At 30.8% G+C, this 27104-nt stretch overlaps 4 protein-coding genes across 6 annotated transcripts; 1 reads left to right on the top strand and 3 right to left on the bottom strand.

Moving 5' to 3' along the window:
* Positions 1-4727: 4727 nt before the first annotated feature.
* Positions 4728-5483, bottom strand: LOC113853164 (E3 ubiquitin ligase BIG BROTHER-related-like). The gene has a single exon (XM_027483651.1). It carries the CDS (start codon positions 5325-5327, stop codon positions 4728-4730), a length of 600 nt encoding a protein of 199 aa, XP_027339452.1. The 5' UTR covers positions 5328-5483.
* Positions 5484-9716: 4233 nt separating this feature from the next.
* On the bottom strand, positions 9717-14966 carry LOC113845909 (proteasome subunit beta type-3-A-like). Its single transcript, XM_027473607.1, has 5 exons — positions 14485-14966; positions 13267-13356; positions 12523-12607; positions 10857-10951; positions 9717-10184 (listed from the first exon to the last, which is right to left on the bottom strand). Exons 1-5 carry the CDS (start codon positions 14778-14780, stop codon positions 10136-10138), a joined length of 615 nt encoding a protein of 204 aa, XP_027329408.1. The 5' UTR covers positions 14781-14966; the 3' UTR covers positions 9717-10135.
* A 1708-nt stretch (positions 14967-16674) lies between these two features.
* LOC113871002 (chlorophyllide a oxygenase, chloroplastic) lies at positions 16675-21025 on the bottom strand. 2 transcript variants are annotated; one of them, XM_027507649.1, is made up of 9 exons: positions 20857-21024; positions 20368-20595; positions 20017-20121; positions 19606-19875; positions 19161-19308; positions 18780-18964; positions 18555-18667; positions 17808-18102; positions 16675-17239 (listed from the first exon to the last, which is right to left on the bottom strand). In XM_027507649.1, the coding sequence occupies exons 1-9, from the start codon at positions 20932-20934 to the stop codon at positions 17075-17077; spliced, it is 1587 nt and encodes a 528-aa protein (XP_027363450.1). In that variant the 5' UTR covers positions 20935-21024; the 3' UTR covers positions 16675-17074. The 2 variants fall into 2 exon arrangements, with proteins under 2 accessions (XP_027363450.1, XP_027363460.1); XM_027507659.1 differs by lacking the exon at positions 16675-17239 and having other exon boundaries at positions 17900-18128; positions 18511-18667; positions 20857-21025.
* Positions 21026-24345: 3320 nt separating this feature from the next.
* Positions 24346-26549, top strand: LOC113849166 (TLC domain-containing protein 2). 2 transcript variants are annotated; one of them, XM_027478866.1, is made up of 3 exons: positions 24346-24733; positions 25366-25643; positions 25934-26549. In XM_027478866.1, the coding sequence occupies exons 1-3, from the start codon at positions 24460-24462 to the stop codon at positions 26249-26251; spliced, it is 870 nt and encodes a 289-aa protein (XP_027334667.1). In that variant the 5' UTR covers positions 24346-24459; the 3' UTR covers positions 26252-26549. The 2 variants fall into 2 exon arrangements, with proteins under 2 accessions (XP_027334667.1, XP_027334675.1); XM_027478874.1 differs by having other exon boundaries at positions 24355-24733; positions 25366-25553; positions 25934-26462.
* The last annotated feature ends 555 nt before the right edge of the window (positions 26550-27104 follow it).

Below are 27104 nucleotides of genomic sequence, written 5' to 3'. Positions count from 1 at the left end.
AGACAACACCCTCTTTTTCCTTTTTTGGGGCATTCTGACGTAATATGGGAATAATATTGTACAATTTTAATAAAAATTAAAAATGCTGTTATATAGTTATATAAATTATTAGATTTAAAAGTATTATTAAAATATAGTTTAAATTTGTTTATAGTATTGTTTTACGAATATATTAATATGCCTTTTCACAAATATCTAACATGACATTATAATTTGGTGGTGGTAAGTGCACAGAGAAGATGTGGTTGAAAGAAGTTATTATTTTATAGTATTTGATAATATTTTGAGAAATTAATCTCTCATGCATAAGGTGAAAGTGATTTTTAAACTTTGTTTGATAATATTATTTATGGAGATTTTAACCTTAAACTCTGTTGGTGCGAAAATAATATAAGACTAATACTGTAAAGACTTTTAAACTCTAATCCAAATGTTGCATTTCTCATACAGGTAGTTTTTATGGCAATGTAAAAAAAAATGTATAAATTAAATTAACTTAAGAGCATAATTACTAAAAATAGTTAATATTATTTTAAATTTTTAAATAAATAAATAATATTTTTCTTTAAAAGTGGATAAATAGAAAATCATATATATACACACACGCTGTACAATAATATCTTTTGTTTTTCCAGGATTTATGATCATTTGGAGCAGTAGCTGACATTGCGATGACGTTTTGGGTCAAATACATTGAAACGGTTGGTAATCGGTTTGGGCCCACTTGACTTACCCAGTATGCGGTTATTTTTGACCCAAAATAATGCAACTATTAAAAATATAAACAAAAAAATAATAATTCAGTAATTAGAAAATTATGTCGACGGAAAAATCACAGCATGTACAGCATCTCTCAGTTGACCAAAAATAAAATAAAAAAAAGCCTCTCAAAACTCTTTTTTTTTATTATTCTTTTTTTACTCTCCATCGTGGATTCTCTTTAGAGTAAGAGAGGCTTACCTGCATGTATAATTTCTGCTGTCAAACTGTTACATTTTGAGTTATATTTTGATTTTTTTATTCTTTTTAGGTAAATCATTTAAAAAAATATATTAAGTATTCAATTTTTTTTCTTGTTCAATCACAATCTTTAATAAATTATATTTAATTATTTTACACTCTTTAAAACGCTTTCAACCATAGTGACTGTACTAATATTATATTTACATAAATATTAATTATGGTTATACTGATATTATCACATTTTTCCATATTTTTAACAAGAGTAGTTTTTTATGGTAATCAGAGTAATTTTGAAACATTTAAATAATTTCTGAAAAAAATTAAGATTATCAATTTTTAAAAAATTCTGTAAATTAATATAAAATATTATTTACTGACGATTTAAACTGAATTAGCCTTCATTAGTGTATATTTTTAATTTGTATCAATAATATAATATATCATACTAACAAATAATTTTAATGATATATAATACATAAATATTATTATACCTTATTATTTTCTAGTATAGATAAGGATGAGAAGTCAGCGTTAGGATGATTAAGATATACCCACTGAATTCATGGCCTAAACATTTTGTAGCTATTAATTCACTAGACATTAAACAATGCAACGAGGAACAACATATTTTAAGTTACAATATAAAATTATTTTGTATTGATATTATATGAAAATTAAATTAAAAATTACAATAATAAACTCAACAACAAACATTAATTGTGATAATAATGATAACTTAAAAAATTCTTTTAATATTAAACTATTTAATTATTTGGTTTAAAACTAAAAACGTGATATCCAAGGAATAACTGAATAAGTCATCATTAGCAAACGAACAGATTCATGACAATGACACAATTAGTGGAGAACATCTTTAACCACACTCTGTTCTAAAGGTAAACCTTGTAATTAGCTTTGCTATTATTTATGTGTTCTGTTAATATCACTCATTAAAACATTTAAATATAATGATTTTTTATTTATTACATTAGAATTATAAAAGGGTAATAAATATTTTTTAACAAAATATTACTAGTTTTAATTGCTTAAAAATTTAATATTTTTCCTTATTTATTATTGTATCATTATTTAACCAAAGCTCAGCATTATTTGAGGCATGGAAAGGCAACAGAATTCGGCTCAACCAAGCACGCTAAATCGTGGGTTGGCTTGACCTTTCAAACTACAAGTCCTGATTTTCTTTTCCGGATTTTTTTTATTAATTAAAAAAAATAAATTTAAGTGCAATACTTACATGCTTTTAATTATATCATTTGATTAAAATTAGAGTGATTTTATCTTATAATTTTTACCCTAACAATTTGCATTGGAGGTCAACGTAGATCATTAAACTAAAATTATAATATTGATTTAAGAATAACTTCAGAAAAACTTTGTACTTCAAGTAAACTTTGTCCTTTCTTAAAGTAATCTTGATAATATTATATAAGTATGATGAGACTTTTAGTCTTTATATTTTAATTTATGTGTAGTTTTATTTTTAATCATTCAAATTAATTTTTTAAATCAAAATTTCAGTCAATGATAAAAATAGAGTAGAAGGGTAACATATTACCGATTTATATAAATTAACAAAAAATATAAAAATTAAACAGAAATTAAAAAATTACAATAATTAAATAAAAGCAGTTAAAGAAAAAAAGAACTCAAGTTACACATAAACTATGTGTGTGTGTATAATTCTTACAATGAAATAAGACCCGAGACCTTACTAACACTGATCAATGAATTAATACAGTATTTTATTAGAAAATGGTAAAATACATTAAACATTATAATAAAATATTAACAAAATTCTATTTACTTTTAAGATTTTAACGAGTGCTTGAACGACATTGCTTGACAATTATCGAAGACAGAAAAGGAGACAGATGACAGTTGTAAAACAGCAACAGCTATGGTCTACATGAATTGAACACGTTTTGGTTTTGTTTTCTACGATCCCATATTTAATGAGAAACTTGTTGAAAAAGAGAGTCACGCGAGGGGCGGCAATATTCGGACTTATATGCCTTTTGAAGATGCTAGCCGCCATTAAACCCTCAGTTCCTCATTCTATTCCACCCTTTTAGTTCATCAATTTTCATTCGTCACTATCACATAACTTAGATCCAATCTCCATTGTAATACACCAACAAAATTATTGTCTTATGTAAGGTGTGAACAATTTAAATTCAATTTAATTTAATCTACTTTTTAATAACTTATTAATATTATGTATGCTTTACAGTGGTACCGGCTCTTTAATTAACTCAAAATTTCAGCCGTCTATTTGGATGCATGCATGCTTAACTTTATGCCTTAAGTTTTTCATATTTAATCTGTTTTTGTCGTCTTGTGATTAGAAATTTAGAACTTCTTACACTGATAAAGTAAAATGCTTCCACTTATTCCACCCATGGATAATTTTGTTAATTGATTGTTTATTATGATTTCCCCATTAAGGTAACCTATGAAGCGACTTTAGCGGTTGATGTTCTTTAATTTGCAACTATGTTATGCGATCAAGAGATGAAGTTTCCAGCATTCTGACCTTATTTTATTTGTTGGTTTGTTCCTTTCTATCTTCAGTTGTGATTTTTTTTCATCATTATCTCGTGTCCTTACACATTTGAAGTTCATTTTCATTGTTGTGCGACTAAGCTATCACCTAGCAATAGCATGCGCTGAAAAAATAGAGTGTTTTATGTATGTAGCCTTTTGCAAGTTGCAGCCTGACAGACTCCAAAGGAACAGTGAGAACCTGCCCTCCTTCATGTTCCATCAAACATACAAATTACAAAATAATGGGAAAGCATTATGTGTTTCAGACAATTTTTTGGAATTTATTGATCATAGTATCTTGGTAGTAGATTGAGATGCTGTTTCGAATCTCTTAGATTGTTGGTTCCAGAATAGAACAGATTACGAATTGATTTGTTATTTTTATTGTCAAGAAGAAATTTATATTATATTTGAACTTAAAGCAATGCTGATTTTTTTGTTTTTTGTTTTTTTTGTTAACCCTGAAATGGTGGCGTCACAAGAAAACTCCAAACAAAATGAAAGAAAATGGCGTAACAAATAATTAAAAAATAAAGGGTCTTGTTAATCAATATCGTAAGATACAAGTTAGCATTTTGTCAAAAACAACAACTTATATGGTAAATAATATAAGAAATAAAAGATTAAATTATCAGATAAAAAAAATTATTAAGTATATTATATTTTCTATAAATATAAATTTTATTTTAAAAATATTTATAATATTAAATGATGTAATTAGTAATTTGTATATTTAATGATATTAATAAAAAAAATATAAATTTTTTTAACAATTAATACATCTTGAATCTATCATTTATTTTTTATAATAAGGACTAAAAAAATATTTTATTTTATTTATTATAAAAAAGACCGCAAGAGTATAATAACCTTTTTTAAAAAGTTTAAAAGAAAATAATTATTTGTTACAAATAATCAGTTCCGAAACATGCATTTAATACTTTTCTTTCAATTTAGAGAATATTGTTTGCATGAATTTACAATTGGGAACATATCTTTACTACCAAATACTAATAAGCATTCCAATATCACGCATATTAATTTTACGTGGAAATACAAGGAATTTAATTTTCTGTGATATTGTTTGTAATGATCTAAAGCTTCTATGCTTTATTTATTTTCTCAACTTTAGTTTCATGCAAACTACATATTACAGTAATTTGTATATACACATCAATTTTGCAATCCAAACTAAATAATCAAGGATTGGTATTGGGAGTTGAAACTTCATTGCTACAAATTGGACAAACCTTCTTAATCTGAAGCCACTTGCTTATGCAATCTGCATGATAAGGGTGCTCACACTGAAGTGCCACCAAGGCTTCACCTTCTTCATATTCAACCTGACAAATCACACAGCGATCAATGCCAGTTTTGCTTTCAGGAGAATGGCAATTATAAGGGTATAAGCACAAAGAGATTTCATTTGCTGATAATCCTCTTGTCTCTTCTCCTATAAACTCTCCCAACTCAATCAACTCTTCATAAGATAATTCATCTGGATCAATGTCATCTTCTTCCAATTCCATTTCATCATCATCATCATTGCTTCCTTCACTTTCATGGAACTGAAGGTCGGCTTCAAACTCTTGGCTCTCTATAAAATCAGGGTCTCCATCATCATTGTCAAAAGAGGAGTCCCTTACATCTTCATCACTTTCACTTTCAATAGTTGCTAGCATTGTGAATGCTCTCTCTTGTTCTTGCAAGCCAATTGCTAGAATAAAATCGAAGTTGACTTCCTCAAGTTCAATGTATGGGTTCTTGTGGGAAGATTGTTTCCCCTCCTCACGTTCCATTGAGGGAGGAAAAGATGTTCTAACACAGTTCGTGGATTGAGAAAAGAACAAAGGATTGAGGTATTTGAGGGGATGAATATGGCAACACAATTTTTTAGATATCTTTGGGGATCAACAAACTTCAATGTCAAGTAATGGAAACCCTTCGTTATAGATTCCTCTCATTTCAGATTCTTATCTATTCCAAGGTTGTATCCCACCGTGGCATTACCTATAGCAATCATAAACTTTGGACTTCCATTTTGGATAAGGTAACGTTTGTGCAAAGCAATAGCAAAACATTCTCCATAAGTTGCAAAATACCTTGTTCCTGAAAAGAAGCTATCAACTACCATTCTCAGCTCTTAACCTTGATTTATTTATTAATGATTTGCGGAGCCTTTATCAGTAATTTCATGAGAGGGGTGAAAACAGCAAAAGAAAACTTCAGTAGAAGTGTTTTTTATGTGCAGTGGCCAAAGTCATTTTCTTTACTTCATGCCTTTTTTCCCTGTTATCAAAGGAAATCAAATATATATGTTTTTCTCTTTCATCCTAACAAATCACAAACATGCATTGATAAAAAGTGGTTCCTATATGTACCCTCTACTAAAATATTCTACAATCTTTGCCTTGGAAGAACTCTTTTCCTTTTATTTATACCTTTTCTGGCAAACTTAGATGTACGAGTTACCTTAATGTCATGGACTGTGTCTATGTGATTGCCATGTTTAATGGGCTTGCTTGTGTAACTGGGATCTCCATTACTATGATTGCTTCTAATTCTATAACTAAAATCTCTACTAATTTCAACTCGAGCACGATCTTTCCTAGGCCGTAAAGACTTCCTTAAGTGGGAGCATTTATAGTCTCTCCTTCTTCGCGAAATTGATCTACCTATTTTTGCAGATGTTGGAAAATGGTATGAAAGACTTCGATCAGTGTAATCTTCTCCAGTTGTAGAGTAGAACATTTGATTCCTAACCATTCTGACCCTTTTTTGTCTCCTTTTGAATTTGTGTAGCTTAACACACAAGAAAGTGCAAGAGTACTCCCAAATGTGGAAACAAGAAGAGAAACATGCCCATATCATTTTGCAAGAAGAACGGCAAAGACATCCAAATATGCCTAATTTATGCAGCAGATAGAAGAACAACAGAACTGCAAGGAAATCATGCATACCCACTTTCAGATATGACAAATTAGATAGGGCTAGTGGGTTCATGTTATGTACTAAACAAGACCATGTTGCAATCTGAATTTAGACAAGTTGATCCAAGAAAATGGAGTGATACTATATGTAGTGATCAAATAACAGAACAGTTGAACTCACCAATGTACAGCAGCATAAATACCAAGGCCAGCTTCAGGAGATTGGCAACACAAAAATTTTCTATATAACAAATGAGATCCCACGTTGGTCCACATACTGAGCTGAAACATATAAAAAAAAAATACAGATTAAAAGCATGAAGTGGAAAAGTGAAGAAAAAATATCGTTAAGCACAAGGAGCACAACTACTCTAGAAGCTCCTTCTGAATTTGTTCATAGAGCTTGTTCGTTTTACATCAGGAAGCAAATCCTCGCAAATACATTCTAATGTAAAATTTGTGGTTGAGATTAATTTGGACAAAATCTCAGTTTGTTTAATGGTTCAAAATCAATTATACTCAACTTTGAAACAAATGGACAAATTGTAAGTTGTATAAGGTTGAGGTTCTAATAGTTCTGTAAAATGTAAATAGCAATGTTCAACCATAACATTACATAATTTCTAAATTCTAGAAGACTATATTATATAATAATATGGAGAATCCTAATGAGAGTATTGATAACCCTTCATACTCTTACCTGCAAGATTTTCCTGAAAGAAATTCAATTGGAGAATTAAAAAGTTTGCCAACAGCATTTCCGAAGCCCGAAGCAAACGATTCAATGACGTTGCCCATAAATTCAAGAATCACAAAGCTGCAGGGGATATCAGAAAACAAGTATTATTAACCCCTTTCCCATAAATTTTGAGAGTTTATGTTTCAATGCAATGCATTCAGAAAGCTATCTTCTAATTTTATTTTAAAACTGATGTCAAATTACTTGCAGGACCATTCGGGTCCCTGGCCTATTGAAGAAAGAAAAATGGAGAAAATGCTAATTACCTTCAGCCTACTTAATTATTCTATTAAGTTTTCTTTATCAAAATTTAATAAAAAAAAGTGATTAAATGCCTTTTGTTTGACCTTCTCCATAATGAATAGAGCGTCATAATAACCTATGATGTTATCAGTTTCCAAATTTCTAACTTTGACAATATATTTGCATGGTTAAGACATCTTTACGTTTCAGATTAAAAGTCATGCAAACACGTATGGGGTTAGTAAATGGTGCAGGTGCCTCCTTTCTTGCAAGTAGATTTAACATGAATGAAGCAAAGGACAAGATATTAAGAATTAAAAGAAATAAAAAAAATTACCTGTACGCGAATGAACTAAATTAACCAAATAATGGTAGAAGAAACGAATGTCAAAGGAAAATAAAAAGTGGGGTGGGCTGCTATAGGTGAGCACCGATTCCAAAAATGAAAACGATGCATTATTTCTACTACTTTTCTCTAGGTTGAATTTATTCTAATGGCATTTCAGCATTTGTTTGTCTCTCTTTCTTTATTAGTTGATGTTGCAGCCAGCGGTGGCGTGTTTACAGAAGCGAGAAGTTAACGAAGCAATCGTAACTGCTATGTGTAATGATAATTTAAGAAAAAAACTGCCCAGTGAACAGCCGGGTCCATTAAGCACAAATTGAACCTTTGCTATAATATGAAGCCCAAATCTGTTCGATCTCTGAGAAAGCCCGTATATTTTGAAATAATTGTGGTGAGATTCATCCAATTTATCAACCTTTATTTGTATTATTCAGATTTCAGATAATTCTGGGAAAAATGGAAAAACTTGTTTCTATTTTCTCGATTTCATAATCGAGCGTTTTTAGTCACAAAAAGATAAAAAAAAAATTTTAATGTTTTGCCTAATAGGAAGAAAGCATATCAATAAAACATTATCTGTTCTTTTCAAAATTATAAAACTGTTTCTCAATGTTCAAATAAGCATATCTTTTTCAGTTTTTATACAAAGCCACATTAAAAAAAAAAGGTAGATTAAGGATACATATAATATTATCAATACTTTTGCATTCGTTTAATTTTTAAAATAGTTCTAACCATGAATTATGTGTAAAAGTTTACAATTTTTATATGTAAAATTATATATTAGTCTTTTATGAAAGAGACAACAGAATAGTCTGTAAATTTTCAAGTTACAGTGAAATTTTTTGTACATCTAATTGTTTTGAATAACTTATAAATAACTTAATTACATTTTCAGTCCCTATACTTTATCGTATGAGCACTTTTTATCTTCCTAATTTTAATTGCTTAATTTAATTCTTCTAAATTTTTAAATGTTCAAATTAAGTTTCACCTCCCAAAATTTTATCAAATAATTAATAAAACTATAATAAAGGTTTGGCATTTTATTGATTCATACTAATAAGTAAAGACAAAATATCAAAATAAAATGCATAAAACATAATAAAAAAAATTAATTTAGGAGCAAATGAATATTTGAAAAACAAAAAGGACTATAAGTGAACAACTAAAATTAAAAAATTTAAAACCGCACATATATTAAAAGTATAATTAAACCTATAATAAATTATTCATTGGTACGTTGTTTTGCTTATAGTATCGATCCAAGTACAGGTCATAAATGGATTTTAGATTTATTCTTCATACTTAGGTGATGATATGCAATGGGTCATCACTGCAGAAGGTTTATTGTTTGGTTAAATCCAGTATGAATTTAGAAAACATGTAAAATCCCCTTTGTTTTCGTTACATGTTAAAACTACACTCGTGTCCCCATCTCTCAATCTCTACTCCCTTCTCTTGGACTAAAAAGAAGAACAATGTAAGGAGATTCGGGTTGACATGCAAATTCAGTCAACCAAGCTTGACCAGATCACGTTTTCCTTTCTCTTCCCTGTTTAGGTTTAGGACTTCCACATTGGCTTGAATTGGAAATCACTAAACCAATTATCACCGGATCAGAAAACTTGAAAATCAATGAACCTAACCAATCCTGACACGCTTATCTGTTAACATAAATGGTCGGACTAGTAAAAACGGTTCACTTAGGCTATGAGATCAAAGGGTAAATCTACCCACCCTCCTTACTTAGCCTCGAGTAAATTTATAAAAGGGATGCTTAACGTTGAACTAATCATTCTCATAGTTAAAGTTAATAAAGCAATAATAAAGGAAATTTGTCTTGTTAATCGAGGAAAGGAAATAGTGGGAAGTCGTCTCCTGTTGGCTGATATAAGAGGTCAAGCTAAGATGAGACAGATCATATTAGCAAGTCACACTGAAATTGAATTTACAGCCATGCTCGGTCTAGACGATACAATAGGCCTTCCTGACCAAGATCCAATGTAAATTGTAAATTGTGCAACGGGTTCCACACAAATAGTCTGGTTCGTTCTTATACCAACTCTCCATCGCTTCTCCTTTCCTCCTAATTCTTAAATACGCCTTTAAATTTTCCAACATTTATAACCTAATTCACCCGACAAGACTGCCTCGAGAATAATTATTTTCACTGACATCTTAACATTATACTAAAACCGTTCGAAAATACTTTTCAAGGTGTATTTAATTAACAACCACAATAGCAAGGTACCCATCTCTGCACAACTGATGATAAATGATCTGTCATTTAGTTCCAAACTAGGATGACAAAATGATAAGAAATGGGTGACTTGGTTGGCTTAAAAGTTAGTCCATTCTTCCCTTCAATATCCTCTCCTTTACTTCGCCTGGTGTGCTGCAGCAGATAAAAGAGAAGATTAATAAGCCATTATAATAACATGTTATGAACAAGGATATAAAACAAGTTGGAACTTCCAATAAGCTTAAACAACTATGTGTGATGCAAATGTCCTAGTTTGAGGAGAAAACAATTAAGAAAAGAAATAGTAGAATAAGAAAGAAAACTAAACAAAAATGGTGAAAAACAGTAAAAATACTACAAGTTTCTTTCAAAGTGAGCAGTCAGGTTCATAAGAAATGAAACAACCCCCTCCCAAAGCTGCTCTTATTCATCAGTATTCTGTATATTGTCAGCATTGCTAATTTGTCATGTCATCCATAAGGTGCATCAATGCAATAAACAGGCTACAGCTTCAAACTTTGACCCTCATTTTTACCAAAACTAAATTGTCAGCTGTCTAGTATATCATAACTAGGAAATTTTGACTCGAAGAAATTTATAGAGCAACATGTACCAAAAGCTGCACCTTTAGAGGTAGGTCAGGATGTTTTTATTAGCCAAAATTTTCTCTAGAATATGGCAACAGTGTCATCAACTAGTAGTGCACGGCACAGGTGTAAGTACATAAAATATGAATGCTTCCTGCCTGGCTCCCAAATTGGTAAAAGCAGTATGCCAAAAACTTATGGTCAACAACAATGAGAAATGGAGAATTCATAAACTTACACAACATAAACATGTCCACCCCAGCCACTTAAACAATCACGATCTACAGACGACAGCAGGGCTTGGGAGATTGTCTCAAACAATTCCTCGGGTTCCTGAGTCATAATAAAAAACCAAGGGAACATGAATAAGCTTCTCTTTGAAGATCATGAAGAAACTGAATTTTAAAATTCTTTGCAAGTTTCAATAATACATCGCAAGTATGATAATGTGAGAGAACTTGGGAACTCAACTGCAAAATTGAGCCTATATTAGTTTCAATTCCGGTACTACCACAGAACATCTTATTCCATACAACAATTTTGTCCCTACATAATGTTCCTTTTTGTAATTTTTACAATTCTCATGAACTGACATTTAACATCAAGTACTCATGTAGATGCAAGAACAAGTTTTATTATGTATGTATACAACCACACACCTACCTCCACTGTCATATTAAAAAACTGAAAATATAATGACTTGCAGTTGCTATTGTGTTGCTTGATTCAAGGATTACAGGTCTTTGCTGTAAATGCAAAATTTATATATCATTTTTTACATAACATTTAAAAGACTTGTATTGGAGTTTGCTAGTTGCTAGTGTTCCAAATGCAAGTCTTACATTACACTCCAATCATAGTAGTCAATACTCAATAGCGGCCGCTATGGCCACAATCAAGGAGGAGCAGAGTGGAGTGGCCATCATGCCACTAATAGCAGCCAAATCGCGGGAGAATTGCAGCCATAGTGGCTGCTATTTCATCCCTAGCCAAAACCTGACTTTGCCATTGCTTTCTTAACATTGGACATCTTTAAAAACAGATAATCTCGAGATTTTGCCCCTTTTTACATTTCTGACATCTTCTTCACGAGCCCTAAGTTTTCATTTTCATCTCTCAGTTCTCTGGTTCGTTCTTTCCCATATTCATTCTTTGCAATATTCTCTTGCTTCAGGTGTCCTTCTTCATCTCCAGCGAGACTTCTAACGTGACAAAGTCGTCCTCCGGTTATCTTCTTTGTCTCCGGCAAAGCTTCCAATATAACTTAGACGTGTTTCGGTCGTCCCATCTCCAGTTGTCTTCTTCAACTCCGACGAAACTTCCAATGTAATCTAGGCATTTCCGATCATTTTCTTCATCTCTGATAAAACATCCGACGAACCTACACATTTTCTAGTGACTGATCAATTCTCTGTTTTCTTATTTTCTTATCTGTTTTTTATCTCCATCTCTGTTTTTCATTTCTCTCTGTTTTGGATATATTTTTATATTAGGTATAATACTCAGAACTTCAAAATAACAGTCATCCCGCTATTCAATATGCCGCTATAGCGTTTTTCGGGTTGGCCGCTCCGTGCCGCTATCCGAGATTGACTACTATGACTCCAATACATTAAACCTACTTCAAGTTTGAGCCAGCAACTGAGAGTCACTAGTACCAAGTTTTAAAACTCTATGATTCAATATCCTGTGATCCTGCACATGGATGATATTCCGAAAATATGCAAGGAACTATTAACACTAAGGTTTGCTAGCTTCTGAACATGTCCATTTGCAGATGTCTATTTTGCAATTTGGTAGTAAAAATTGGCAACACAAGCAAAAAATAGACAGGACTGCAGGAATTTGCAAATTCTCAAGATAAAAGTGACATTAAAGACAACAGATCAAATTTTGAGACAAACCATGTCAGGCTTAAACATCGACTCACAAGCACCATAAAGAGACTCAGATGCAGTGCCAGCCACAACAAAATCTTTGGCAAGTTCCCTGCCATACAAAAAAAAGTCAAAAGGTATTAATAATTTAATATCACGAAAATAAGGCTCAGATGAAAAATAATTTAAGATTATTCTAATAATTAAAGGGCAGAAGTTGCATAATATGCAATTTAAAAAAAAAAAAACCTTCAAAATTAATAAATAAAGGAAATTGAGTGCAGTGTCAATTAAAGGATATAAAATAATTTACTTATTGGCTCACTGTCAAAGATATATGCATAAACCTTAATCTATCAGAGTTTAGCAACCTTTTGGGGGGAAGTTTAAAAGGAAATCAAATATTCAATGCCCCTAGTATTTTGTTGTAGAAAGTAACATCAGACTGTGATAGTTATGTCTCGTCACGTTGTTTCACTCAATAGCAATTATTAGGCCATAGAAACTTTAAAAGAGGAAAAATTTCTAAAACTACCCTGAAGTCTGATTCTAGAGTAGCAGAAATAGGTAGAACTAAATTAGTTTGGCAAAATTGTTCACATTTGCAGATGTTGGTAGTCACCAACCTCCAGACAAAAGCATGATAATATGTGAAATCTACTATAGAATTATGAACCAGAAGAAATGTAGGGTTATGCTTATGCATATCACTAAAACACTAACCTTCTTTGACAGCATATATGAACACAGATTATATAATAGTTCACTTACTTTGCTCCAATTGAATCCATTGTGCATATGAATGGTTTGTCTTTGTCTCCTAATCCAGCAATTACTGGCTGGCAAAAGTATGGACCAAACCTGAAAAGCAAAAAATTATATATTTTGTTTTTACAGTTTCAGAGTATCGAGCAGCTAACTAGTGGAAAGAAAAATTCTGCAATGATCAAGTGAGATGATAACTTCCACACTCGTAAAATAGAATTATGCATATCATAAAATATATGCACAACTATTTCATAAACTCACATCACCCTTGGTTTCTCCACTTCAATGATATAAGCCTCTTTCTTTTTCTGTAGTGAGTTTATTAATACTGTTATTTAAAATAAGGATAACTGGATGTTCATCCTGATTTTGAACTTCAAGTCCAATAACACACTCTGCACCTTACGAAGAAAAAGAACAGAAATCTAGACCATATGGCAATGCACAAAACTTGAGAACTTCTATACAATGTTTTTTACTAGGTTACAACAGTTTTAAGTTCAGAAATGACAAGCATCTTCACTTCTTCACGTTCAGTCAGGAAACATTCAGAGTCAATATGAATCTACATCTAGGGATATAACTACCAGTCAAACACTAAAAGTAGCAGATTCAGTCATGAAACATTTCATCTTTAAAGTTGTAACTTCCAATGTGGCAACAGGAGACAAACGGAGGTAGCATATGGCTTTGCCATGTCTATTGTTTCTTAATCTCTGATTCATAACACCACCATTATAACATATATTTTTGCTACTGTCACAAGTGAAATCATTCATCTATACTATATGTCAAAAATGAAAAAACCACATTACCCGCCTAAAGAAAAATTACCTATAAATGATACATTCAGAACACACTGATAACCTATATATGATTTTCATTCATATCAGTCAATTGAATATTACTTCGACTAAGATAACTCCCTCCCTCTCCCTCCAACCATCACTTTCAATCAATACGTTTCATTGTCCACCTTTGCTTTTCTCTCAACAATATGCATCCAGACTCCTCAGTGTCCAAAACACATTTCATTCTATAAAACCCTATCAATCTTCAATAAATAATTTGATAAGTCCGTTAACAATCAAATAATTAAAACTAGTCCAATCCATCAAATCTACTAATATAATCGGATGAATTGAATTTTGATTTTGATGAATGCTGATAGATTAATGGATCTAAATGACAAAATTGCAATTGTCATCTGAACAGACATACCTTTTCTCATAGAGAAGCGCAGAGACAAGGTTAGCGAAGGTTTCGGGCTTCATATCCCTCTCTTCACGGAGCTGATACAATTTGTGGCGGAAAACGAGGCGTTGGTAGAGAGTCTGAGCATCGGTGGCAAGGCCAGAGAGACCGATGAAAAGCTTGTCGTGGATCTTGGAAATTCTCTGGAAATCGGTGGCGATGGTTTGAAGCTGAACACCAAGTCTCCGATCACTGGCAATGGCGAAGCAGTTCTTGCCGACCATAGCCACAAGGGCACTCCCGTTGTACTCGAATATCGACATTCTTGACCACACTATGGATCGATCAATTTGGTCGTGAAATGTGTAGTAGCGTTTGGAAGCAAACCCTAACGCGATAGTAAAGTTTATATAATTAAGTTTGAACTTTGTGTGCTACTTCGTTTCTTTCTTCCCAAGCCACTAAGTAATGAGGAAGCCAACTTTTAGCGAGGGGGTTGACGTGCTTTGATTATATGGCAAGTCAAATAGGAAAAAACTAGGGATGTGAGCGAGGTCATTTTTTTTATAGGAAAAAAAAACACCAAAATACAGTGTTTTGAAAAAAAAATTATAAAAAAATGTTTTTTTTTATAAAATTACTGACAATATTTTATTTAAAAAAATTTTAATTATTTTTTTTAAAATTCATTACTAAAGATTTTTGAATTTTTATAAATTTTTAATAATTTTTAAAAATTATCAATGATAATTCTCAAAATTTAATAACTATTTATTATTCTGATAGTATTTATATCAAAAATTGTCAATGATAATTTTTAAATATTATATTTTCTTAATTATTTTAAAAATATTATATATATATATATATATATTTAAAATTTTATATTAAAAAATTATTCTTGTGAGAGATTATGGTACAAGCACTATTCCATAAATACGATATAAATTAAATATAAAAAATTTTGATCCATTTAAATTATTAGGTTTGATTTATTTAAATAATAATATATTAAATATAATTGACTTAGATAATAAAATATACAAATTTAATTACTTAATCTAATCAATTTATAATTTAATATTTAAATTATTTTTTAATACTCACTTACATGTCATAATAATAAATTTTGAAAATATGATATAAGTTTTTTAATTTAACATTTAGTCTTGAATTTAAATCTTAATAAATGTAATTGTATATATAAAACTTTTTTTATAATCTTATTCAGCTTGGACATAATTATTTTTAGTAAAAAAATATATATTTAAAACAAAAAAATCGACAAACACATAAAATTATATAAATAAATAACTTTTATTTTTTAAAATAATAATTTTAATCTACTCAAATCAAACCAATTCAACTATAACCTAAATAATTTGGTTAGAGTAATTTATCAAAATTACATTAAAATTTAAATAAATCAAACCAAAAGTTTTGTATTGATTTGGACATAATTTTTATCTAAATTAAAACTAACTTGATCCAAATACTATCGTAGAAAAAATAAACAAAATGAGAAAAAATATATTTAATTGTATTTTTATTTTTATATTTTAGTTTACTTGTAATTTTAGTTTTTTTTGTTTCTATTTTTATAATTAATTTTTAATTGTTAAATTGATTTTTTTACTTTTAAATTTTATAAAGAACTAATATTAGTATTCTGACATTTTAAATAACACAATTCTATGAATCAAATGTTTGTATTGTCATATTAGTAATAAGTGAATAGGAGAAAATTATAAATTTTATTTGATTAAAAGATTTTAAAATTATAAGTAGAAGATAAGAATGAAAATTATCCACCTTCAAATTCTTTTGAATTTTTAACGCGACACTGAAATTAGAAACAAAAATAGATTTAATTTTTGTTTTGCTGGACATTAATATGAAGTTAAGTGCATATTATGAATCATTTGTTTTTTTGTAAGGGTGGATAAATGTAATATGTTCCGTTAATTAATCGTTTTATACTGATTATATACACAAATAAATTTATAAATTAGACTTTTAACACTTAAAGCTTTTCCCAGTATTTCAAAAATGAGCTTGATGGAATTGGACATGTTTCTATTCAATGGCATTCTATATTTCAACGTCTAAAAACAAAAAAGGAAAAAAATACATACAATTATCTTCCTTTATTTTTTGGTCCAAACAAGTTATTCTAAACAATCAGATTATTTCTACCAAACAAAAAGGAAGTCTGAATTGACCAATCGGGAATTCTTAATTATCATTGACTCAGATGGAATGTCATACAACAAACGCCAATGTTACAGGGTAAGGTTAAGCCACTACTTGAGTTGGCAAAAGTGGAGAAAAAATGGACTTGATCCTGTACACAGAAATAATAAAAGCCAAGTGTACAGTTGGTGCTACTTTACAAAGGGGCTTGAATGATAAGAGACAACCTTTGATCAAATTTTGCAGTTTCCTACCCAGCGCGTTGTAGGAATGCTTTGGAAGAATTAATGTAAGGACAACCTGTCGCAACGAGGTCACCACGACCCTTTTATTGAAAGGGTGGCTAAGGGGCTTGAGATACAAGTTGGTTCCAGAATGCATGATTGACTCTAAAGATAAAAAGCACCAAAATATTTATTTAATTTTATTTGCTGAAGGGTAGTTTCCTAGCTCCTCGCTCCAAGGCATCTCTCCATAGTCTATACCTAACCCCAAGCTTGTCATATGATACCGGGAAATTCCATACATTTGCACCGTTGTTCATCCGCTCTTGCTGGCCTACCACTAGCCGTAGATCCTCATTTAAAACCTTTAATAAGTTCACATCCACAAACAAAATAAAAATGTTAAAAAGTAGGATCAGGTAATATTTTCAGAGTCATTCATATTGATTATACATATTAATACAACAAAAGCTGAAGAACACTTTTGTTTCACTGGAATAAAATAGTTCTCTACTTAATCATGCCGAAACATATTAAGGTTTAGGGCTTTGGCCTACTTTGAATTAGCTTTTAACTTATGAGAGCTTTTTGTTCTACTATTAAGACTTTTCTAAGGAGACTCTTAACCAAGTTTTGTTAAGCACTAGTTAGATAAAGGATTTTTCTTTTTTTTTTTTAAATTGAAGTGCATAAGTTAATTTTAACTCTAAGTAGATTTATTATTCCAACTTCTTTCATTTTAGTCTCTTCTCGAAACAGTATTTGTTAAGTTTTTCAAATTAGTTCTTAGTGTGTTGCCAGTTTTGTTAAAAACACAATAACACAATTTTCATAACATCAGTTAAAATAAAGAGTCATAACTTTTTTATTCCTGTATGTTTCCCCATATCTCAAACTTAATAAAGTTGCATATTGATTCAGTAAACATTCTACCTGTTCTGCAAAATGTCTCCATAGATGTTGCATAAAAGGAATATGCTTAAGCACAGGAGCGAAATCCAGTGACATTCTGTATAGCAATCTTGTTTTATGTTTTGAAGATGGTAAGCAGACATGAAGTTGGTGCAGGTGTGTGGCGCACTGATTGGTGCTTTGTCCTTCCAGTTTACCAGGCTTCGAAATTCCAATGGTTGATAGAACCATGCAAGGTGGCCGAAACTCCATATCAATTGGATAGGGGTCCCAATATCCTTGTAGGCCAGATGCAGGTGTCAAAAATTTTACCAAGCTGCAAGTTCAAATTCAGCAACGAGACTAATTGATCAAGTGCGTTTTAGAAGATAAAACTTAAATTTATACCATAAAAAAAAAACAATGGGACATATCCATCCTTTCGTGCACAATTACAAGTATGAATGTATGACACACTGACTACATCATGTTATTAGAGATCCATGAGCCTAGAAAGCATGGCACACCAATTTTGTGTGTTCCCTTGTTTGAGAAGTGTTTTTTTCTAGAAAGTAAAATTTCAAAGAAAAAAATCCCAATCAGATTATTTGAGGAAAGGGAATGGTGAAGAAAGGTTACATTCCCAAGGTATTCTGATTACTTCCTCACTTGCAATATGATTTTTGCTTTAAATCTCTTTTGAGTGACAAATGGTTTTCAGTTTCTAGGGTACAAGCAATATAACAAGCCAAATGGCTTTCAGGTTTCAAGGCGTAAACGGAAACAAACCTGGGAACACTCCAACCCTTAGCAAAAGTTGAAGTGTGAGTAAAAGGGGCATGTGCAAGATCCAAAAGGTTATCCAAAAGTAACCCATGTTCCACTGGAAGCTCCATGACAATCTGCGGCATAAAAAGATAGCCCAAGAAAATACAGATTTTTCTATTAATCATAATTGTAATCCTTGAATATTCAACTGCTATATCTAATGGCACAAATTTTTTCATAACATACCTCAGCATGGATTTCAAATCCAGATGGAGGTAGCAAAGATGGAAGGGTGGCTGTTGGGGGCTCACTGCCAGGCCAAATCCAGATCATCCCCTCTTTTTCAAAACATGGCAATGACTTTATCTTCACATTTATCAGTCGAGTAGATGGCATTTTCTCACATTTTCCATCAGTAGTATATTCCCACCCTAACATCCAACCATTAGATATTTTTAACCTGTAAGTTTTAATGCTTATAACTCATTGCTAGGATATATCCTCATATATGTATATATTTTGATGTATGTATGTATATATGTAACACATTCTAGGATATAATCATGTTTTGAAAACATAAATTTCCTGAAGATCAGTATCAAGTGACATAGTTCACGGACTACTAACCATGGTAAGGGCATTGGATGCGACCCTCGTTTACAGAACCAAGGTGCAGAGGACATGCTCTGTGTGCACAGGTATTCTGAACACATCCAGGCTTCCCATCTTTCCCTCTAAAGATAACCCATGGCTCCTCAAAACAATCTATTGGGATCTGAAAAAGAAAAGGAATAACATGCTTATGAGAATTTCATCCAGATTGGTTGAAGTAACGTGTATCAAACCATGACTTTCAACAGGCTGTGTCTTATTTGACATGGCACCCCATCATCCCAAGAAATGGATCAATGAAGGAAAATAAAAAAGAAAAGAAAGAAAGAAGAAACTAAAAAATTTTGAAATATTCCACTGTCATATCATATGCTTCCAATCCAATAGATTTGCATAGACTGAAGCAGATTACACAAATATATGTAGTGTATGATATAAAGAATAAAGTATGTTGACTTACCATTGTATCATCCTTCAAGTCAGTAGAGAAAGCTACAGGATACCAGAAATTCTTCAAGTGGGGATGGTATGACTGAACTGGACCTGATACTTCCAAGCTTTTTCTCGGTCTTCTCTTTTCTATATCTACAGATTTAAAAGAAGTACTGGGGGAAGAGGATGCCTGGGAAACTTCAGTTGTGCTATCTTGCAACAGCCTATCATTTACCAATTCTTCCATGTAAGCTAGTTTATCTAAAGCAGTGGACACCCTTGCCTCAGATATATGAACCTGTTGTTGTTCAGTAAGTAGCATAAATTCAGTTATAGACTAATAACTCATGAACAAGTTCCTGCCAAGCTGAATGAATCTAAGAAATCTCCGCTTCATGTTGAGCTGATTAGTCCTCACTCAATAGCTAATGATAGTTACCTGTTGGTGTGCTTGCGCTAATTCTTCCTGCAACTCTGCTAGCTCCTTTTTCATGGTGCCAATGGACTTATAATCACGTGCCAAAGGATTAAGAACTTCCACCACCTACATCCATAATTTTTGGAGGTATAAATATACCATGTAGTGTAATGTGTGGCTGAAGTGAAAAGCTGAGGGTCGAACGAGAATATACTATGGTAAAACTAAAATTTCAACATGATCCAATGGCCAAGTTTGTAAATATTACAAATTCATATAGACTAAAGCAGACAACATGATAGAACTCACTGAAGGATCAAATATGATCCTAATAAAATATATAGTATAACCGAATTGAGTTCAAACTCAAACCTTTTCATGGAGAAGCATGATGGTAAGCAAGTCTTGCCGAGCTCGCCAATCACAGTATTGGATATCGTATCTTGCCACTTCTAAGGCTTGATATATATCCAAAAACTTTCCTTTATACTGTGGGACTTTAGATCTTGGATCCTCTACGTCAAACAGCGCACTCCATGCATTCTTCTTATCTATCTCCTCTCCATACACAGCAAACACTCTAAATCGACCTTTCAAACCCTGAAATTTGTGATACCCACAACAATGTTATCTACACACTTTTAATTACTCCTTATGGAGCAGAAAATATAGCCTGTAATGGAAAAAATTATGAGACTATAGTGCTATTTTAGTTGACGTCAATTGCCAAGCATTATGCTAAAAAAAGATAAACTAACTATACTTTAAAAATATAAAAAGAAAGGGCATAAAAACAAATAACAGGAACAAACAATTCTTAAACCATAAAAAGAAATTCGTGTGAATTGTCCTAAGCTTCACCTTTCTGGCGTCAAGCTTGGATGATTTACAGAACGAGAATGGGAGAGAGAGAACTGCAGCAGTAGCTATGGCGTTCATGGCGGTGAGAAGCTGACAGTCTCTGGAGAGAGAAAGAGAGAGAAACGCGGGCAACGTTGTTTTGAGGATTTTTGTTGATAAGAGGTTGGCGTTCCGCGCGATCTCGCTTCGCCTTCCGAGGGACGCCACGTGGAAGAGCGTGGATTCTGCGGTCTCACACGTGGCAGCTGTTCTCTCCACATGCTTCTTTTGAATTCACATGGTGCTTTGAGTTTTTGGGCCCCCAACACCTCGCCAAGTCGGATAGGGGAAGGTGATCTCTTATCTATCCTCTTCCAAGTTCCATATCGTCTTCTTTTCTGACTTTTATTTTTTTGAAAGATATTGTTTTTCCTTTATTAATTAAAATTATTAAAAAGTTGAAAAAAAAATAATTAATATTACATATGTTATATTGTCTATACATTATTCTCATAAGACGAAGAATATTCTCTTCATATATGCTCTATGTGTGGTTAAATTTATCTCTGAATAACTTACAATCTGTTTGTATCACTGTTGATAACAGAGTTTTGGTACTTTCATAAAATTTTGCTATGCTAACATTATTTTATCCATCGAAAAACATGAGAATTATGTGTTAACTAATAACCAAATAAGTTATTGTTCTTATTCAAAGATGAAAGGATTCGTGAATATAATATAAATTTTATAAATATTATAAGAGTTTGATTAATTAATATATAAGAAACAATAAACGATGGTTTATATTAAAAACTATAAAAATTACTATATTCTTTAATAAAAATATATTTTTATTTCTCTATTAGTGTTTTAAGGACATTGTTTAGCATTTTTCATGTTTTAATATGATACATGAAATAACAAAACACGGGTTGCATATAATTAACAATTATATTTTAGATAATTTTGTTAACTATAACTTTTAGAATTAAATTTAAATAATTAATAATGGTAAAATTTTCTTTAAAATATTTATTATTTTACTAAAATATAATAAATATTTGTAATAAAAATATTATTACTAATTACTTAAAGACAGTCTTAAAAAACAAAATTAATAATTTTTCATATTCAATAATAGAAATTATAACAATAACAATAAAACCTTATTTCATTAAATGAAGCGACTGATATTTAATAACAAAAATTAATAACTACAAAATTTATACAAATGCAAGTATTTAAATATTTTTAATTTTATAATTATTGTTTAAAATATTTTTATTACAATAAAGGATTACTTTTTTATGACTAGGATGATTTATATATTATTAAAGAAATCCTATTAAAAATAAGGATAATTTAACTTGTCTAACTATTTTCTTGAGCACATAATTAACTGTTAATAAAGTAAATCAAAACTTTGAATATTTCTTTTTGAGTCAATAGTAAAAGCTGAGTAGTAGTAATGGGCCTATGTGAATCTTCATTGACCTTGTATTGGGCCTATGCGCCAGCCATTAGATATTAATAAGGATTTGTGAAAAGCCTTTGAGGAAAATCAGACACAGCCAATGTAACCTGTACGTGGGAGAGACGATATCTTGGCTTCTTAAATGACTTTATAAATCTATGGTTCGGTCAATCCATCTTCTCAAACTTGCAGTGTCAAAAGCCTGAAACGTGCAACTGCAATTACAAGATTAATCAGGAGTATGAGCTCAACTGCAATTTTTATACCCTAAACTTGAGAAAGGGAAAAAAAAAAAAAAGGATGAGTAAGAACAATTAAGGGTATGACAATTTTCCAAGAATAAGTTATTAAACAATAAGTTGATCAGGGTCACTCATCCCAAGTTCAAGGTCACTCTTCTTGGCCATTGTTTTCTTTTTAATTAATGAATCAATGGTTTGTAAATGCTGTTCTACAAAATGAAACTCGTATTAGTATCTTTAAAATACTTTAATTAAGCAAAGAGAAAATAATGTTCTTTAGTTTTTATTGAATCAATTAAGTTATATTTTTAGAGTTTAGAGTATTAACTCATACACTAAAGGAACAATTTTAAAGGACCAATTAACTAATTCATATATTTTAGTACTTTGAAAAAAATATTTTTTAAATTAAAAAAAATATTCTCACACCGGTGTAAATTTAAAGATTTTTACATTCGATTTAAGTTTTTTTATTTAATTTATATTTAACGGCTAATGAAGTAATAAATCATAACTTATTAGATATAAGTTAAATAAAAAATTTAAATTAAGTATAAATTTTTTTAAACTTACATTAGTGTAAAAAAATTATTTTTCTTAGAATTATTAATTTTTTTGTTATAATTAATTTTTTCTTTAAACTAATTAACTTGTATTTGAATTATTAAATAATTTTTTTAAATATTTAAGTGATCATTATATTAATTTTTTACAAAAATTATTATCAAACTCTTCTTTTAAAAGTCTTAATTATTACTAAATTAGTTTTTTAAATTTTTTATCATTATTTTAGCCTTTTAATTCGGTGACTTTTCTTTTTATTTTTAAGTAATTAATTTAATAATAAATTAAATTTTAAAAAATTATTTGATAACAACATTTTTAAATTGAAAACTAGTGTAAAAATAATTTAAATATTTAAAGAATTATTTTAATGGCACATTTTTGAAAAATTAATATAATAACACTTGTTACTTTAAAGGTCCTCCAACTGTGAAACTTTATGAAATAAGTTTGAAATATTATTTTAAAATAATCTTAACTATAAAATATAGTTATAATATTCATCTTCATGTTGAAAATAGAGCTCAAGAAAAAATGCTCAAGGTCAAATTCACATGCTCTAAGTTAAAAGTCAGTCGATAAACCTTGAGGATATGAGTATCAAATAATTTGAAGGCTTTGATACTATTACTGGCCGGTAGCCCTTTAGAGGATTATGACTAGTGCTAGTACTAGTTTTAATAATATTGAGTGGGAAGATTAATGGATGTGTCTAGAGTAAGATCATTATGAGGCATAAAACTCTTCCCTTTTAAAAAAATATTAAACACAATTTTTAAAAATATTTTTACTTTAAAAAAAATCAAATGTAAAAAAATCAAAAGTAAAAAAATAAATTAAAAGTTAATTAATTAAATTTCCAGACACTAAGTGCTTAAAAATAAGAAAAGTAAAATTTTTTTAATTTATTCAATGTAATAATATTTATAGACATTCAATTTAATACTATAATTAATTTAAAATATTGTGAAATACACTACATTATTTAATATTTAATTAATTAATTTTATTTTAAAGGATAATATTTTTAAAATATAAATAAATATCATTATAAATAACATGCTTATAATTATTTAGTTTATTCAAAATTGAGTATATATAATTAATAATATATATATATATATATATATATATATATATATATATGAAAAAAGTAAAAATTGTAACAGCTGTGCAATAAATTCATCTTCTGTTATATGTATACGTAGGTATATTTACTACCTCCGTAATGGGATACTATTCCCTTCAACTAAAGCGAGATAGTATGAATAGGTAAGACAAATTAGTATCATAAGCATCAGACATGGAGAGAATTGAAGATTGAGCAAAGCAACGGTTTGGATGCGAATAACAAGAGTTCAGAGAGAAGCAAAGGCGGCGATGGGTGGCGGAGATCAGAGCACGGTGGAGGCATTTTTCTCAGTCACTCTAATTCTATGGTTGGGCTTCGTTTCTTTCCAGATACTCTTCAACAACAGCACGCAACTTCTCTCCGTCATCGCCGGTTCTTTCTTCTATCAAACTTCTAACTCTCTCATCCGTTCCCTCTCCGAAGACCCTCTCTTCGTTAACACCTCCGTCTCCCTTCTCCACTCCCTCGTCACCTCCGCTTCAGGTTCTCTTCAATTCCTTTTTTCACTCACAATCCTAATTCCCCTTTTTCCATTTTCTGTAAATTATTGCTTTTTTTTTACACTGTCAAAAAACGAGTCATTGTTTTCTCATGATTTTTCTCCTTTTTTCCCCCAAAAATGAAAAACATAGACGATTGGGGCAGATGAAGAAAATTTCGAGATGCAGAGAGCAGAGTCGTAGGGATATTGGTTGAGAATTAAATAAACAAATGAACTACTGTTGAGTGATAGTAACTTCTATAATCTAAGCCATTGATTGAATTGAAACTTGGTTCTTTATACAAAATTTTATACATTAGCTTGCTGTGGCTGATGTCCAGAGTTGTGAGTTCAGCCTCTTTCTCTTGTTAGATAGTGAAGAGGAAACAAAGAACAATATTTTGAAGCTGTCATTTTATGTAATTGTTATGAGTCCTTTAGTAAAGCATTTTAGAACTCTTGTTTTGTAATGGACTATGAATCTCTGAACATCCAGTAATTTTTTTAATTTACAGCATACTCTGATTGGTGGTTCTTTACTAAAATTCTTTTTTGATGGAATGTTGACAGTTCCCGTAGATACTGTCATGTTTAATATGGTTCTGGCTCTTGCTATTGTATGTTTTTTTTGCAGTGCTGTTCATCTTGTCCAGAGAGTGGTTAAGGAATGGGTCAAGTGGAATGTTTGACCACTCGCAGTTGGTTGAAGGTACTTGGCCATGGGCATTTCAAGCATTGAGCTTTTCATGTGGTTACTTTGCATATGATCAGTGGGATATGCTTCGTTATCGCTTATATAATGGCTGGATCCCTTCTATCCTGGTGCATCATCTCGTTCTCCTTATTTGCTTCACTCTTGCTTTGTATCGAAATGTCACCATCAACTACCTTATTCTCACACTTATCTGTGAAGTAAGCCTCATTTACATTGAAATTGAATTTTTATTTATTTATTTATTTGTGTACAATTGTTCCATATCTGTTTAATAGCATGGTTGGGGATTCACAACGGGTATGGATACACGTTTACTTCAATACTGTTAGTTATAGTTTCTTTGTTAAATTCGCGATTATAAGAATTTCAACATACACACACTAAGAAAACTAGAATTTTGGCACTAAGATTTTCCCCCCAAATTCATGTATGTATGTGTTGTTAAGGCCTTGTTTAATCTAAGGAGATTTTTTCTGTGATGGTGCAGTTGCATTCCATCTTTCTGCATGTGAGAAAAATGAGACGAATGGCAGGTTTTCGGGATGGGAAGAGCATTCTTGTGAAGTTAGAATGGATTCTGAATTGGGCCACCTTCTTTGTGGCCAGGTTTGCATCTCACATTCTCATCACGGGCAAGCTTATCAGGGATGCTCACAAATTTGAAAAGGGTGTGGAACTACCACTGGCTCTATTTGGCATGGCTGGGATGAATTTGCTGAACATTGGTCTTGGCATTGATCTCTTTAAAGCTTTCAAGAGAGAGAGGAAGTCCCAGCAGGGTAATCGTCATCACCATCGTGAATGATAGAAGATAAAAGCCTAAAACTCTGTCATTGTTACCTTTTGTGTACACTAGTACAAAATCAGCCCTCCCCTTTCTCCAAAATTTTATTATATGTACGAAAAACTTCCGGCTCTTATTTTTCAAAATACAACACAAATAGATGATTGTTATTCCTCAAAAAATTATTTTGAAGCATCAAGCATGTATGTAAAATTTAGAATGCAAGAACGCATGAAAGCATTGTAATTTTCAAGACAACAGTTGTATTTCTGGTTTTAATCAAATTAAGAATATTTAAATCATAGTGAGGTTAAGTTTTCTATTATGAGTTTTTTTTCTCATATACAAAATTTAAATAAGGCTTTACTTATAAAAAAAAACATGTATAATCTAAACCAACAAACTGTTAGTGGATAACCCAATTTTTATGATGATGTAAAACTTAAAATCTTACAAAAATGATACAATCTAAATCTTACATTATATTGAATTAAATGATCTTGTGAAAATTCAATGAAATTGCATAATAAAATTTCACCTTTTTTTCCCTTCAAACCCACACCTTAATTCAGAATTATTATCTCCATAATCTATGTCATTTACCGACATTAACACGTTTAAGGAAACTAGGTTGGCTCGTATGTTTGGTAAGCAGAAAAACCTTTTTAAACTTTAATTATAAAATTTGGAAAGCCATCAGCAACAAATGGGGTGGTGGCGCAGTTGGCTAGCGCGTAGGTCTCATAGCATCTGAGTTATCCTGAGGTCGAGAGTTCGAGCCTCTCTCACCCCATCAAAGAAAACACTTTTTATATATGGTTTATATGTTATACAGTTAAACCGCAGATAAGAAAACAAAAATTATATATATACA

The sequence above is a fragment of the Abrus precatorius genome, unplaced genomic scaffold (assembly GCF_003935025.1).
Source record: "Abrus precatorius isolate BTA unplaced genomic scaffold, Abrus_2018 Scaffold10, whole genome shotgun sequence".
In the NCBI taxonomy this organism is placed as follows: Eukaryota; Viridiplantae; Streptophyta; class Magnoliopsida; order Fabales; family Fabaceae; genus Abrus; species Abrus precatorius.
The sequence above is the reverse complement of the archived record's forward strand: the minus strand, read 5'-3'. Positions and strand labels throughout refer to the sequence as shown.